This window comes from Pangasianodon hypophthalmus, chromosome 1 (assembly GCF_027358585.1).
Source record: "Pangasianodon hypophthalmus isolate fPanHyp1 chromosome 1, fPanHyp1.pri, whole genome shotgun sequence".
Classification (NCBI taxonomy): domain Eukaryota; kingdom Metazoa; phylum Chordata; class Actinopteri; order Siluriformes; family Pangasiidae; genus Pangasianodon; species Pangasianodon hypophthalmus.
In genome coordinates this window covers 28,401,894-28,418,998 of record NC_069710.1, presented here as the reverse complement: position 1 = coordinate 28,418,998, position 17,105 = coordinate 28,401,894, and the positions used below count along the sequence as shown (strand labels likewise).

General features: G+C 38.2%; 1 protein-coding gene across 3 annotated transcripts in view; it reads left to right on the top strand.

Annotated features, from left to right (window-relative positions):
• The window catches only part of sugct (succinyl-CoA:glutarate-CoA transferase), a 106,977-nt gene that overhangs the window by 40,261 nt on the left and 49,611 nt on the right, over window positions 1-17,105 (top strand). For all 3 annotated transcript variants that reach the window (XM_053234266.1, XM_026944750.3, XM_026944751.3), the window contains exons 10-12: window positions 6,114-6,185; window positions 6,369-6,466; window positions 10,152-10,254. In XM_053234266.1, the coding sequence (XP_053090241.1) occupies window positions 6,114-6,185; window positions 6,369-6,466; window positions 10,152-10,254 (273 nt within the window). The remainder of the gene's footprint in view (window positions 1-6,113; window positions 6,186-6,368; window positions 6,467-10,151; window positions 10,255-17,105) is intronic.

Below are 17,105 nucleotides of genomic sequence, written 5' to 3'. Positions count from 1 at the left end.
ATGTTGATTCATTAGGTTAATAATTCAATATTTATACTCAGGAAATTAAATATCATACAGTGTGTGGTGGTGGTGGTCTTGGAAAACCCATCTGATGTAAATGAGGCTGAATTCTGGCAATCAATCAAAAATGCCAAAAAAAAAAAAAAAAATGGGTTTAAAAAATAATTTAGCTTTTAGCCAGCAGTACCCTTTTTTGCACTGGTTTAAGAAACCATAAATATTTTTTAACCAAAATGATTTACTTTGTAATCTTCCCTAGGGTTTCTTCAATGATCACGTTGGGTAAGGTGTGTGGGTTTTTTTTTTTTTTTTAATTTTTTTATTTTATTTTATTTATTTATTTATTTATTTTTCAATGGGTACATGCCGTTGCAGAGTGGGTCCCTGGAGGACAAGTGGTTATGCCTTGGCGCTCTCACCGCAGCGGCCCGGGTTAGGGAACCAATCCCAGTCCTGGGGATCAAGACGGTGCCGTCCCAGTTCTGGCCCCAAGCCCAGATAAAATCAAATATCCGCTGCAATGATCCGCTGTGGCGACCCCTAAAGAGAGCAGCCGAAAGGAAATGCCATTGCGAAGTATAAGCCTCATCAATTCAGCAGCTTGTTTCAGAAACTGATGAACTCCTGGGATTTCCACACACAACAGTCCCTAGAGTTTAAAAACAAAAACCATCCACTGAGCGGCAGTTCTACATGCAGAAACACCTTGTTTCTGAGAAAGGTCAGAGGAGCATGGCTAGAATGGTTCAAGCTGATAGGAAGGCTATGGTGACTCAGATAACCTCTTTACAACTGTGATGAGCAGAAAAGCATCTCAGAACACACATCAACTTGATGTAGATTGGCTACAATAGCAGAAGACTACATCAGTATACTCCTATTTGCCAAGAACAGAAATCTGATAGTAGAAAATGAATTCCAAAACCAGTACACAAATAGGTGTTGGATGTTGATTTATTCACTAAATCTTTTCAAATTTTAGTGCCTTGATCTTAGGCAGAGCTGAACATTTATATTAAAATTCTCTAATAATTGGTCATTCTTTATCCAGACGACCGTGCACATTTTCTATATCCGGCTGTACTCCAGCCTGTTCCCGTCCACCGGCTTGTTCTGGATCTTCTCCTGGCTAGACGTTTGTTGGATAAGATGGAAATGAAAGGGCCACACAACCTCAAACCTTTTGTCTAACTGTGTTTATCAGTCAGGGTCAGCCAAAGGCTGCAGCAACCTGCCAGTGTGAACAAAACTCCACATGACCTTTGACCATTTAGATTACATCAAGACAGGAATTCAGTTAGCGTGTGTTAATTGCTCGACCTTGTCCGAAACGTTCTATGGGAAAAGAATGTGACGGAAGTTTAGGCGGAAATTTCTTTCCCGAGTCCTGACCAGAAATAAAGCAGATGATTTAAAGCCTGTCTAGAGACTAATTTTAATATTTACTGTAGTAGAATATTTAAACTAGGTCCAGGATCCAAGTGGTTCCTTCCCTACAAATCCCATGGATTAAAGTTCTCCTTCATGACAGATTTGTCATGTTGATCTTATGGAAGACATTTTAGATGTGGTTTAAGGGGCAGGAGTAAGTCGGTGGCTAAATAACCGCAACGATTTTTCATAGTAAAGCGTCTTTCACATAATTTACTTCACCACTGCATTTCATGCACATTAGCTTCAGTGGGATTTGTGGCACAGAGGCAAACCGGAGTTCAAGACTTCATGCCGAGTCACTGAAAGTTCAAATGTCTTCAACTTTTGCGTGATCTCCCAGAAGCAAACCCCCGCGAGCAGCAGGCGTCCCTGCGTGGTTTGGTCACACTTGGGCTTTGTGTCACTTCAGCAAAGCTTAAAAAGCACAACAGGAGAGAGCAGTAAAGCGACACTGACCTTTCACATGGTGTTTAAGTTAAATAAAAGCAGCTGTGTTTTTATGCTTTCATGTAGTTGTATTATTTAGTAGTAGTGTTTTCATGCCTATAAGTGTGATATTGGAACAATTCAGTCAGCTTATTGGCACTGAAATTTTTAAAATGACCAACAATGAATGTATAAAAGTAATTACACGAACAATTTGTAATATTTTGAGCTTAATCATATGAGACACTGTATGTGTTATATTACAAAGTACTTTTATTTTATCCCTGCAATGGACTGGCATCCCATCCAGGCTGTATTCTGATCTCTGCCTTCTTTCACCTCCGTAATGTTGCTCGTTTACGTCCCTTCTTAAATATCAGTGACGCTGAGACACTGGTTCGTGCCTTCATCACTTCTCGACTCGACTACTGTAATTCTCTTTTCTATGTTCTACCAAACACAGCATTAAATAAGCTCCAATATATCCAGAACTCTGCAGCTAGGGTTCTCACTTTTTCTAAGAAATCCTCCATCACTCCCATCCTACACAGACTTCATTGGCTACCCGCTCGTTTTCATATTCAATACAGGATTCTCCTCATCACCTTCAAAGCACTTCATGCTCTCGCCCCCCCCATACATTTCTGATCTCATTCATACTTGCTCCCCAGTTCGCACATTACGCTCTTCAGATGCTGGTCTACTGTGGCGTGGAATTAACAGGTTAGCATCGTTTGGTGGACGAGCGTTTTGTATCTCTGCCTCCACACTCTGGAATTCTCTTCTCAAAAACATACGTGATCTTTCTTCATTACAGGATTTCAAAATCCACCTTAAAACACATTTTTTTCTTTCTTGTTTTTCTGATCTCTGACTGTATGATCGATTCATGGCATGGATTTCTTGTTTATTTCCTTTTGTTCTTTGTCTGCTGTCGTGTTTATCTATTTTCTTATTGTAAAGTGACCTTGAGTTTGCAGAAAGGCGCTATATTTAAAAAAAAAAAAAAAAAAAAAAAAAAACCTCATCTCATGCCCAGTGTTTCTGGGATATGAGCCAGCTGAGATGCTGAGCAGCATTTTTTTTATATATATATAATTTTTATTTTTTTTATTTTATATATATATAGTGTGTGTATATATTTTTATCAAATCACTTGATTTATAAAATTATTGGCACAATGACCATTTAATGTTTACTGAACCCTCTCCTGGAGACCTAGGTATTGCATCTAGACTGGCTGTGTAAATGTTAAATGCATCAGCAGTGTATCATACCACAGTCCCCCATCAATATATAACTGTAGAAATATTCATTTCCTGTAATGCAATTACCCAATATGCACTAATCAAAGCAAAATATGATTTTAATGTTGTCAGGAATCAGAAATGATTTTAAATGGTAACCCACAATAGTCCTTGACTCGATAAGCTCATTCATTCATTCATTTTCAGTCACGGAGTTACCCTGGTCAGATGTATAGTGCCCCACTGTACCATCATGCCACCCTCGAACAGCCGAACAAAAAAATAAAAATCTCCGGAAGGTTTTACACATCTCGGGTCCCTGGTGTGACAATACATCCAAGATTCCGGCAAACTAATCCACAGAGCAGTGCACTCACCATGAAATGTCCAGCAAATTACTTGCTTTTATTTCTGGTATTATGCATCTGGTCACCTTTTAAAAAAATAAATGGAGAAAATGAACATTGGAAGGCTGATAGCGTGGAGTTTGGGTGTTCTCGAATTATGGTTTGAAACAGTGAATTGAATATATAGGGACAACATGAAGGCATTTAAATAGTGAAACGTCAGCCTGCAAATGAGACAAGCAGGTTATTTACGCAATTTGACAGTGTATTAGAAGCTTTGCGATGGCTAGCTAGGTATATGTAATGTGCGTAGTGCTCTCAATTAAATATTTTGCATGATGTTTATCTTATATGCAAACTTATCCTTATCTCATGTATTTAATATTTGCCAACCAGAATCCTTTTTTTTTTTTTTTTTTAATGAATTAGTCATACAGTACATTGTCTATGACTGAGACCCATTTATGGGGAGGGGGAAAAATTATCAGCAGTAGAGGGTGCAGATGTACCCTTTGCATCCACTATAAAATCGCCTGTGTTTGGAGAGAATAAGAGCGCTGAGCCTCTGCTTGTAATGTAGTAAATTTCATGCTTCTTTATGTTTGTACACATGATGCAGTGCAGAGCGCCTGGATCACCAGCCACAAAACAGCTCCGAAAAAGTGTTAATGTTTCACCACTTTTGTTTACAGTGGGTTTTAGAGGCTTTTACTTGTAAATTGATGTAATGCATTTGTTTTTATGCTTTTCTTGCAAAACCTTTGGACAGGAAGAGTTACAAGATTGTTTGAGGTGCGCTAGTGTTCTGCGGATCACTTGGGAGTGTGCACTGTGTTCCTTATTCGCTTTTTACAGCCTGTAAAAATTCGCTTGTGTGTTCAAACTTGGATAATTAATGACAGGCTGATGTGGTGATGCCTGATACAAAAATGGAGTTGCTATCACATCACAAAGTTGATTATTTTCCATTAACAGCATGACCCAAAGTGATTTATTCTTATTGTATAACAGCAGCACTAACATTTTAATAGAAAATTATTATATGGGGTGTCCGAAAAGTCAGCAACCAATTGGAATATGCTGAGCAAATATGAATATGTTGAACAAAATCCACAAAAACATGATACCGCAGCTGAGAAAATGTGTAGAACGTAAGGGTGAACATGTGGAGCATATGTTGTAAATAAGAAATGCAAAATGAAGTATATGCAGTTTTACTCTCTCCTTGGTTCCTGACTTTTCAGATCCCCTGTAGAACAAGAACATACTTGTTTTTTATCCATTTATAGTTACATTTAATGATGTGGAATGTCCCTGAAACCAGATAATTCCTGTTATTACTTGCGTTACAGCAGCTATAAACAGTCGCTTCCTCACCAGCTGCTTTTTTTTTTTTTTTTTTTTTTTTTTTTTTTGGAAGGTCATCTTCAATAACTTTTATAATGTGTATAAAATGATAAGGTTAAAGTAAGTAACTGAATAACACACTGGGCTTTAAAGGAGAAGATTTGCCATGACCTCTCAAAATTATTAGTAACATCTCGATTTAGGAACATTGACCAGACGAATGAAGGTTGGTGTGTTGAGTCTAAAGAGGATGTGCTTAGTGAGGCTGTTGTTTTTATGTTCTGTTTAACAAAAATAGGAAAATCACTCGAGCCAATCTGATGACAGCAGGAGTAATTGTGTTTGATGGTGTTCCATGATAGTTAGGTCTCACCCTCAGGCTAGTTCCCATGCAGCTTGCTCTGGCATCAGTGCATCAGTAGACCCCTCGTGGGCGTTCCTGTTTTGTTCACCTTGATTTTCGTTTGTTGTTTACACTGCCTTTGTGACTGCTCATCCCAGCCTGGAAATGGCTCCCAAGCTTGAGCGCATCTCCTCTAAACACCCAAGTTGTGTACCTACGTTCAGCCACATTCCCAAACGACACTGGGACCTTTCCGGGAGGCAGTTAAAGGAGCAGGTTTAATGAATGTGGAGTGGAAAATCAAACAATCTGCCGTCTACATTTTGGATCAAATTGTACTCCCCATTCCATGCTAAACTTAACTAATTTCCATCCCAGTAATCACCAGTGTGTCTTTGGAAGCAAGCGCACATTTTCAGATCCATCATTTGACCTCAAAATATTTAGAGAAGATCAAAAATAATTTGAACAAAGTCAGGCACAATTTCTTTTGGATACGGTTATTCATTTTTCAGTTTCAATTACCTGCCACAAAACCAGGTCCAGACCCCTAATGGGCCAATTTGAGGTTCAAAATGATAAGACGAGAAAAACCTCAAGGATACAAAGAAAAAAAAATTGATACAAGCCAAGATTTAAAAGAGGAACTGGCTAATTTTTGCTTGGCAGGGCATAGTGAAGGTAAATCATGGACAATTTTGGATTAGACGCTTGCCGGTACTGGACCCTTGGTGGGGGGAAGAAAGGTCAAATCTAGAACTCTTGAGTCCAAAACGGTTGCAAACTAGAACCCTATTAGGAAACTAAGGACTCTCAATGACTTCTTGAAGAACTTTTGTCTTAAAAAAAAAGATAGAAATATGAGAAGAAATGAAAAATGTGACAGCTTTAAGTGTGTTACTGTACATTTCATGTGAAATGTTTGATTGAATAAAGCTTTTCACTTTTTTTCATTTGTTTGTCCAGGGCTTCAAAACAAAAGATGGATACATTGTTGTGGCTGCTGGGAATGATCAGCAGTTTGTCAAAGTGTGCAAAGTAAGGAGGATCCTCTCATCTTTCTAATTTCTTCATAGTAAGCATGATTCGCTTCGTTTGTCTAATCTCCTAATCAAAGCACAGTCACTCAATCTATGCTTAAAATACAAGTCCAGGTTATCACACCATTACATTGACTGACTTTTGGTTTTTCTCTCCGCTCTCCTTTCTGTCCGCATCCAGGTCCTGAACCTAAACAAGCTGGCAGAAAATCCGAAGTACAAGACCAACGCATTACGGGTTCAGCACCGCAAAGAGCTGCTGCAGCTTCTGGCTGAGAGGTAAGCAGGCCTTCTCACGCATCAATTCAACCTGCTAGCCAAGGAACACAAAAATGACATGCTCACCACAGGCATCCCTCCATCCAGATGTTACAGCTCTCTCTTTCCTCTCCGAGAGGTCACGGCCCTCATTAAAGCTGTATCTGTGTTTCCTCTTGGAGCTCAGAGTGTTAGAGCTGAGGAAGTAGGTTGATGTTCCAGACGCAGGCGTGTCATGGGTGTAAGCGTCAGCTCATTGTGTTGAATAAACTGCAGCCCGGCCACCTACAGAAGGAGCAGACCGCACACTCAGACGAGCCCCACAAATATTTCACTGTGTACAAGATGCTTATTCCAACAGGCACAAATAAAGTTTGACACGCAACTGAAGGACGGATTGTGTGGGTTTCTCAAATTCTGTGATTTTTAGGTTTCTTTGCTTTGGTATGTTCCGGTTAGATTGGTCAGATGATTGAACAGCAATTTACTAGTCGTTCCAGAAACCCAAATAAAGGGAAGGCAGATTTTGGCTTCTGAATGCTTGATCACCACTGAACACCACTTCTAAAAAGATCTTTCAACCGAGTCTGGTATTTAGGCTTTTTTAGTCCATCATATTTTTTCAGTTTAATTTATCGTTATGTTTAAATATGTAATGACTCTCTTGCTTTTGTTACATCATATTACATTTGACAGCAAAGAAAGTTCAGTCTGGTTTTCACTTGATTTATTTGGGCATAGAAGCAAGCGCTTGTGTTTAAACGCAGCGGTCTAGACTAGGGCTGGCCGATATTTTTGTCATATCACGATACATGACATTTCTAAGGTACGAGATGTGTTTCACGATATATACGTAGGTTTACTAACTAATATTGCCAGCAAAACAGTAGTTTTAAAAAAAAAAATTATACTACAAAACTAAATTACTTAAAACTGAAAACTAAAATACACTAGTAAATTAAAATACAATTTACATTAATAATTTATAATATTTAATAATTTTGCTTTACAATGATTTACCTTTTTTAATGACTTTTTTTTTTTTTAATACAGTTTTAATGTTTCAGCACAAAATTTAACTCAGAATCTCTAACTATTTAAAATAAGAGTTCTAAAAAAAGTTAAACATATCCATATAGCTGTGATATTGCCAGAAAGTGTATTGTGACAATTTATCACAATTTTTCACAGTTTATCAATATTATATCATCATTCCTCAGCCTACTTCCCAAGACTACAGGTTCTCAACTTTGGGGTCGTGACCCCATGAGAGGCGCATGGAGTCACAGAAGATTTTTACCAGCCCTTATTTATAAAGTAGTTCAATGTACATTTGTTGTACGATTGATTAATTTAATAACAAATAAAACTGTCAGATTATTATTGTTCCGATTCTTTCATTCAGTCAAGTCAGTAATACAGCAGACAGCAGCACTGCTGCATCCAACACACTGTTAATGTTAAAGTGGCCTTTACATAGGACTCTAGCAGCACACACAGTGGCTATTTAAAATAAAAATGAGCTTATTTTAGCATGTCATGGTGTCTAGAAACACTAAAGAATACAATATTTATACTGTATGTTGTCGTATGTCATAATCTAAACAGCATGTGAGTGTAGAAGCGATTATTAGATTAATAACTTTTAATCAGATATTGTGTATAATATTTTATAATATTTAAAGAGATTTGCATTGACTGAACCAGTGCAAGAAATCATAGAAATGAATGTTTTTCGGTGTAAAATGGGCTTTGCGTTCAGGAAAGTATCTCGTGAAATGCAATATGTGAACCCGACAAACCCAACAAACACAACCATTTGCTAGCACTTATTTGTGGGCCACAGGGTTCAGTGTCCTCGTGTGCATCAAATCAAAGTAACGGTCTAGGTTGGATGTAACCGCAGAGATGAGATGCGTGCTTTCGACTCCTGACTTTGATAAGCTGCAGTGCGACAAACAAGCCCAGTCCCATTAGACCTGGTGAATGCAGAGCGCCTGCAGTCATGGACCCTGACACGGACTGATTCATAAAACACATTGTTAAATGGGGTAAAAAAAAAAAAAAAAGTGTGATCTTTCCCTCTTTGATGTATAACAATTAAACATGATGTGCGATTTAGTGTTTGTTTTTTGTGTTTTATGATCAATTTTAATCTTTAAATAAAAGAGTGAACCATCATTCTGTGGATTGTGAATGTATTTACAATAATGTGCTGTGAATATTAAAGTAATATGCTTATAATTTCTACTAATTTCCACTAGACATTATTGTGAGAATTTGGAACCTTTAAAATAGACATTGACTTAAAAAAAAAAAAAAAAAAAAAAAAAAAAAAAAGCAGCTTCAAATCCCCTAATCTAAACACTGTTGGAAAAACCCTGTCTTGGACACCATTACTCAAAAAGAATCTATATGCTTGTCATTTTAATAAGCTGAATGAGCCGGCAAGCATGTGCAGAACCCGACTCTGAATACAAGGAACCTTCTCTGTGTAATTATTGATGCAAGTTTTGAATTTAGATCCCCAGGTCATTGCCGACTCTTTGCTCAAAAAGGTTTGTACCTCTAAAACAGAAGACGTAATGTTACATTTTAAGGATCCTCTGTAGAGTTTTGTGGATGTATTTTAACCAGATAAGCACATGTGACACATTTTCCTCAACAAATGAATTAAATGCAGAGCTGTTTTAGTTTCCCTGGGTAGGATTTTATTATTCTTGAAAGTACATTACAATGCATACAGTTGAGGGCCAGTGGTTTCTGGAAGGGTCAAAAAAGGAAATGTACCTCTGTATAACAAAAAAGTAGAAGTAGAAAAGAGGAAAATAATACTGCAATTAGACAACAACTCAAAATATAAAGCAAAATCAGTGACACTTAAGATAGGATGCAGAAGCTGTTAATGATACAAACGAGAACATTTTCTTCATAACTTGATGAAAATTAAATTTCTACGTCTATTTTTGTCCTAAAGATGTGCAAAGCTCAGGTCAATTTTATGTATCGCTTTTAACAATGGGCATTGTCACAAAGCAGCTTTAAAGAAATCTGGAATATAACATGTATTTTTTTTTTTTTTTTTTTTTTTTTTTTTTTTTTTTTAATTTATCCGTAACGAGCAAGCAAGCAGCAATGGTGGCAAGGGAAAAAATCTCTGCGATGACATGAAGAAATCTAGAGAGGAACCAGACTCAGAAGGGAACCCATCTTCATCTGGGTGACACCGGATAGTGTGATTTATCAATTTCTCTTCTGTGACTGTATACTAGAGTCAAATAATACATTAGCAGAAAATTGATTATGAGCATCATTAGAGTTTTAACTTTAAGTCCATTGTATCCCACTGAAGTTATGAACTGTTCAGTGATGGAGACTTGAGTGTAAACTATCCTTGGCAATTGTAATCTTGAAGCTATCCAAGGAAGACCATTCACAGCCATCTTTAGGGTTTCAGTGTGGTACCATCCACAGTAATCTCATAGTGATATTTAGGCTATCCATGCGGGTCATCCTCATCATTTCAGATGATGAAAGCTCCAAGCAGAAGTGAGGGATCAGGATGGATCAGGCAGGTCCAGAGGGTGGAGGAGTCAGGAGTCAAACCTGTAGTGTAATGGCAGTATACATGAAGACAAAGGTTTTTTTTCTGGGCATTTCTTTTGTGCTTCACTTTTTCTCCTCTTCTGTGTCCTCTCTCCTTCAGGTTCTCTGAGGAGTCCACTGCTAAATGGCTGAGATGCTTCGAAGGCACCGGAGTCCCCTGTGGCCCCATTAACACCATCCAGCAGGTGTTCTCCGACCCACAGGTCAGCTTCATCCCTTTTAAGCGAGTGTCACTCACAATCTATTCATGCAATTATACAATCCTTTCCAAACACACAATGTAGTAATGTTTGCACTCATTGCAAGTTTTTTCATAAAATGTTAGTCTAGCATCACTAGAGTTTCAATCTAATATCTATTATCTTAATATGTAAATTGGGACCAGACCTGCACTTCAGCAGAAGATAGTATTTCCTGTCACTTATTATTATTCCAGCAGTCAGTGAAGCAGGATTAGAGGGAGTAAGAGGGAGTCACTTCCCTTCCTTTCATCCACGTTAGTTGCTAATAGAATCAAAACAATGAAACACCGTTAGACATACTGGCCCCCAGTGGGTGTAATTGGGCACCACTGGAATGTGAACCTGTGCACATTAACTCACGCCTGGTAGTTTAATTCCAAACACATGGTACGGAAAGTGAATTTACTGATTTCTACGAAGCCTCATTGGCATATTGAGGCTTATGCCCAAGGCAGAGAGATAAAAATATTGGGGGGAAAAAAGAGGCAAGAACGAGGGAGGGGGGAGTGTATTCGTTTTATTTTATCTTTGTTCCTGATGGACTTGATGAGAAACACACTTCCTCTGGGAATTTTTGTGTAGCATTTTTGCATGTGGTTTCCTTCATTTAGATCCACACTACCTCTGTGCAAGGACAAACATGATGCTAATTCTGTAACTGTAAAGGCATCTCATGACACACGGCAGACTTGCAGTCCTGCGTTCCAGTTTATAAAGAGTAGAGGAACAACACCATATGGCAGAAACGTGGAATAAACAAAATAACAAAAGACATGCAATTATGCAGCAGGATACAAAGCTTTCTGTGCTTTTCACCCAGGCTTCTACAGCCAACGGCGAAGGATGCATGGATTAAACCTAGGATTAGGAAGATGAAAAGGGAAGAAAACATCAGTGAAATTAACCCATGGAGAAAAAATGGCTTGACTCTTGTTTCCCAGTGATTGTAATTTAGTAACAAACAACATATCGTACTTTTTTTTTATCCACTTACCGTTACATTTAATGCTGTGGAATATCTTTGAGACAAGTTAGTTCATTTATCACTTATGTTATTGTACTGTAGCTATTAACAGTCATCCTCTCAACAGCCTCTCTCTTATCTCTTGAGGTTAATAAGATGGAAAAAATGCAGTTTGCCATGTTAACGTTACCTTAAATTGGCTTTACCTCGGTCTGTTGCGAAGCTGTGGTACTGGAGTCTCTTTATCTTGATAATGTATTAGCATGCATGTATTAATATAAAGCTGTGATTTAAATGACACTGGCGTTACTGTCAGAGCTGAATCAATGCCTTCTGACCAATCAAATTTGAGATTTCAACAGAGCTGTGATATAAGAAGCACAGGTGAGAAAGAAAATGGAGGAGATCAAGCAGGGCAGGTACGGAAACTACTGGAAGCCAAGACAAGCGATATTCTGAAAAACTTGCATTGACTTTGTATCACACAATAGTGAAAACAGCAACACTGCAGTAAAGATCTCATTACTGAACCGTTTAAGATTATGAGATAGAGAAACATTTTTTTTATTCAAACGCCCTATAACGCGGTCTGTGTCAATGCATACGGATATATCCCAAGAAACGCCCAGGAAAATTCTGTCAGCTGCCAATAATGACTGCATCTGGTGAAGGTCTGTTGGAGCCTTATTCAAACCTGCCCTGGAGGAAATTATCCAGCAAACGTGAAGATCAAGCTGAGACGATGGTTCAGAGTAGGGACAATACCAGTGGCAGAAAGAAAACCAGATGGAGAAGTGACTGAGAGAGGGAAGAGGAATCCAGGGCTGAAATAAAGGCTCGGTTGTCATTTTCCTAAAAAGTGGTGGACTTGATTCACTGATCTACTGGGTTATCATGATTCATTATCTTTTGATATGCTCCGTCATGAAATGGAAACTCGGACAGTAACTCTGAAGTAGCATGCTGGGTAACTTGACACTTTTGAAATCCCACTATAAGTCAGATCAGTTCCTCTGTAGGAGACAGCCTATAACTCAAGATGCTTCCTTCATAACTCATGTGTGTGTCCTCTCTCTGAAGCCAGAAGTGATAAAGTGTTGTCCTTGAACTTAAGTATTATTCAAGATTTGTCTTCTGTTAGATTAGGACTTTTGGTTTTTGTTTACATCCTATGCCAGTTGGTGCTTCCATAGGCTGTGAGCAACATGAGTCACTTCTCCACACCGTAACGCACTGGTCCTCATCAGTCTTTCAGTAAAGTTGTTTGTAAGTGATTTCTCGAGTACACAATTCTCACCAGATTTACAAAGTACCGGTAAAGCTGATATATTATTTTTTTTTTTATACTCATGTATGTGTATGTTGAGGAATACAAATCACCTATAAATTACCAAGCGTGTTCACGGCACACCTGATTTACGTTTAGTGACGCCCACAAAAAGCTCGCAGAGCTTAAAAAAAAAAATGCCAGAACGAATACTAAATGGTGCCTCTTAAAACTTGCAGTAATGCAGCTCAGCCACTGCAGAGCATCGGCTGTCATTAATGCACACTAACTATTCCTTCTTTTATAGGGTGCCATTTCTTTTGTTCTAATTTAAAATAATTAAGACTAGCTATTCAATTTATGGATTCAGCTGCTTTGTTTCAAGTCATTAATATGAAACGACAGAGTTTCACAATTTTAATCAAAATTGTTGCAAATAAATGTGTTCATACTCGGCTTGATAAATTAGGCTTTTTTTTTTTTTTGGATTGCAGTTATGAGATATTTAAACAATACGACCTTATAAAATGGGCAGATGTCCACCATTTTTAATTTTTCATGTAAGCCTACTCCCCCTCCAGGGGTTGCTCACAAGGAATCCTCCAGCCATCCCTCTTCTGGGCTTTTCTTTCCAGCTGTGTCCAGGGGCAGCCCAGTCCAGCCCAGGGGCAGCCCAGTCACCATGTATTGCATGGTCATCCTCTCTTCTATTTTGCCTTGGGTGATATTTTTGGTAGGCTTGATCCATTCCCAGCATCTAAGTATGGTTACTTCCTCCATCGGCTGCTGTTCTCTCCTGTTTCATGGATCTTTATTTCTGTTGGTGTAGGTCTATTGGATTTGTAGGACAGGTGTTGAAGGCCACCATACCATGATAATACTTTGGCACCAGTGTTGAATTCAAAATACGTATATAGATTTTGTCTGTGAATGAAATCCTATCATGGGGTGCTTGAAGACATAGTTAATATTTATTCATTTTCATTAAGCTCTTTAGTTACTTTAGTGGTTAGGGTCGTGGTGGATCCGGAGCCTGTGCCGGGGACATGCGTGCGGGCGTGCGTGCATTTACACCTAGGACCAATTTAGTATAACCGATCCTTCATGTTTTGGGTTGTTGGAGGAAACCCGCATGGACATGGAGAGAACATGTAAAAATCCACACAGACAGTAACCTGAGCTCAGGTCCACACCAGGTACCCTGGAGCTATGAGGCCACTGTGTTGCTTCACCAACCCCCCCCCAACCCCCCCCACCCAATCGCACATATGTAAGCTACAATAACAATTCCTCCTTCCGCAAATGAAATGATATTCAGTGCACAATTATACCAATTTTCGTTTCCGCAAACACAGTTACAAAAAAAAAAAAAAAAAAAAAAAAAAACAAAAGCTTTGTGGTCACTCAGGAGAGATGTTAACTCTCGAGTTTTGATACAGACATTTCCTGGAACAAAGAAAGCTCACTTTTTTTCAAGTCTTTGTTTTTCCTTTCTTCATCACATTAAAGCCTGTTTGAATTCAGCAAAATCCATTCATCTTGACTTCGTATCCCATTTCAACCTTTCACTCTCATCAATTCCACGTTGCGTTTGATGAAACCCAGTGTTCTTTCGTCTTCTTACAGACCGACGAACGGCTTCGAATGTGTAAACATTAATGTCCCTTTGTGAAACGTATTCACGTCCAACAATAACTTCCCTAATGCTGGCTTATTTTTGCAATTATATTTTTTTTGTCTAGCTAGAAAGAATCATGTCTCCTAAAAGTTTGTGTTCAGCATACACAGAGTATCACTTTGCTCATGTTTCATATCCCATAAATTACAGCAGCGAGGCTCTGTTTTGGTCTGCATGTACGGTGGATGTTTTCAGGCTTTTTTTTTTTTTTTTTTTTGTGAGATCATCTTGTCTTTTCAAAGCTGGTGGTTGTTTACAAATGGAGCCGGTTATTGATTATCTTTGCTGCAAGCTGCACACCAGAATCCGGTTCACACAGCTATAAATATTAATATTATTATTGAATGTTTCCAATGCACTGTTGCATCAGGTGCCAGCATCAATGCTGGACTTGATTATAATAGCTAGAAGATGTGAAAATATTATGTATTCTCATAAATAAAGAGAAGAAACTGCATGTCAGTAGTTGACAGAAAGATGTTTTTGCTATTTTGTGTGCGTAAGGGACTTTTATTTATTTACTTAGATTTTGTTCATTTCACTTTCTATTGGAGTAATTATTTCAACCTTTTCCTTTTCTTGAATCTTGTATCAACTCCTCGGCCTTCCCAAAGCTAATATTTTCACCTTTAATTCTGACATATAAATTACTTGATCCAGCTCTCTTCACTTTTCAACATTTGGAAAGAATTTTCTGATTTTTTTTTTTTTTTCTTTTTTTTTTCCCCTGATAACTATTAATAGCTTTGTATTTAAAGCAATTTAGCTTGAATCTTGCTTGTTTTTACACTAGCCTAAAACCAGCATGCAGCCATCAGACACGTGAGGCATCTATTATCTATAGTCTAAATGAAAATGAAGTACAATTAGCCAACAAGTAACACTTTGAAGAGCTGCCTAAGATCTTAAAGCTTCAAGTTTGCTGCCTAACTCTTTGGCTTTGTCTCTGGCTGATGGGAAAGGAAGCTTTATCCAGCTGCTCACAATAATAGATAATTACTGACCTTGGTGTCTCACAGCAGATTTTTCCTACAACAGTTAGCAAGCAGCGGGATTTGCCTGGGCCCCCATCAACTTTCTAACGCACGTGGATGATCCAACAACCAAGCAGTCACTTAAAAATGTGTTACAAGCACTACCAGCTTTCAATAGTAGCAATACGTTTATAGATTATTTTCCCTTTCAGGGATGCAGTGGAGGCTTCAGTCATGTGTATTAATGCATGGTTGCATTTTTTATAAACTTATTAGCTAACTCGTCAGGAAAGTGGAAGCTCCAGTGTGCTACCAGTCCCATGTTTTGATTGGGTGGATACCTAATTGACATGGCTAAAAGGTGATGCGTAACATATGATGAGCTAGTTAGCTAGTTAAGTAAATTCATACAGAATAAGGAAAACTAAATGAGTACATAATCGTTATCCTCTTCCAACTAAATTTCCAATAGCATTAGTGAGGTCAGGCAGTGATGAGGCCTGGCCCACAGTCAGCATTCCAGTTCATCTCAAAGGTGTTCAGTGGTTTCACTCCAAACTCAAAGGTGTTCAATCTTAGCGAAACACATTTCTTAGAACAACACTGCAATGGTGCACTTTCTCAGTGGATTTCTGGTACACATTATTCCTGAATGTACTTTATATGATGAAGCAATCAGGTCAGTTCATCTATGTTCCATATTTTCTCCTCTGCTGTTCTAAAAATCAACTGTTATTGAACCGTGCTTGCTTTTTCATGTAAACTTAATCTCTGTAAAGTTGTGAGTGTGGAATGATATCTCTGAACCTGCCTGATTCATTCGGATGATGAGCTTAGCTTGTACCTGAAAACTTCTGCTGTAATCAAAAAGCCCCTGATCCTTATTCTGAACATCCCTTTAACACACTCAGTACTGTGTGACTTTATATTATACAGCTGTAGAAGAGTAATGATTCATAGTTTTTTTTTTTTGTTTTTTTTTTTTTTTTTTTTTTTTTTTTTTATAAACTTTTGTTGGTTTTTTTCCTTGCCACTGTCGCCTCTGGCTTGCTCATTAGTAAATCTACATCCTGATTTCTATAAAGCTGCTTCCTGAGGCATGTTCACACTCAGTCATATTTAAGTGAATATGACCGGAGAAATACTAGGAGAGCTCACTACAGTAGTAATTTGCTGGCCACTAATCCAGGCCCAGATCCATTTTTGGTGAACTTGAGCTCCTGTAAAAACAATGATTTTATGTTTTGTTACTTAATCAGTTTGAGTCTTTTATGAAGCTTTGTTATCCCAGCGTTCAGGACTACAGCCTCCCCTTTCACTCCCCTACTCCCCAGATTATCAAGACCCGATCAGAAAACAAGTGGGGGGGTCTTCAAAGAATGCCTATGCTGCTGGAAGTTCAGAGGTTTTAATGGGCCACTGAGCTCCGGATTTTCCGTCTGTGTCTATCAGTAGTAGAGAATTATGGGTCAGGTTGCAGATGAGAGATTCACAAGAGAAAAGACAGACAAATCGATCAGACTCTGATTTATGGTTTCTTATGTACGGAAGGTTTTCCTCATCAATCCCACATAAATACCTGTTCAGTGTCCAAATGTCAGTTGTAATCCATATCATTTCTCTCTCTACAGCCAAAATAAGCTATAGCTAATCTGCTTTATATAATGGATACATTTCTTTGGGGGTTAGTTTTTGTAGTCATGGGTCTTGAAGTGGACCCTTTGGAGAACGCATTATAGACGTAAAAAGGTGGGTAGCTTTGAAGGGCTGCAAATTCCTGGTGCAAACTAACAGAATCCATAAGCACCTGATTGATACTATAGTATTGGTTACTTTCTGTGAAGTCCCTAGGTAAAATTTGCAAATACTTCCATTTTTTTTGCCTTGGGCCAGACCTCCTTTGGCTTTTTTTTTTTTTTTTTTTTTTTA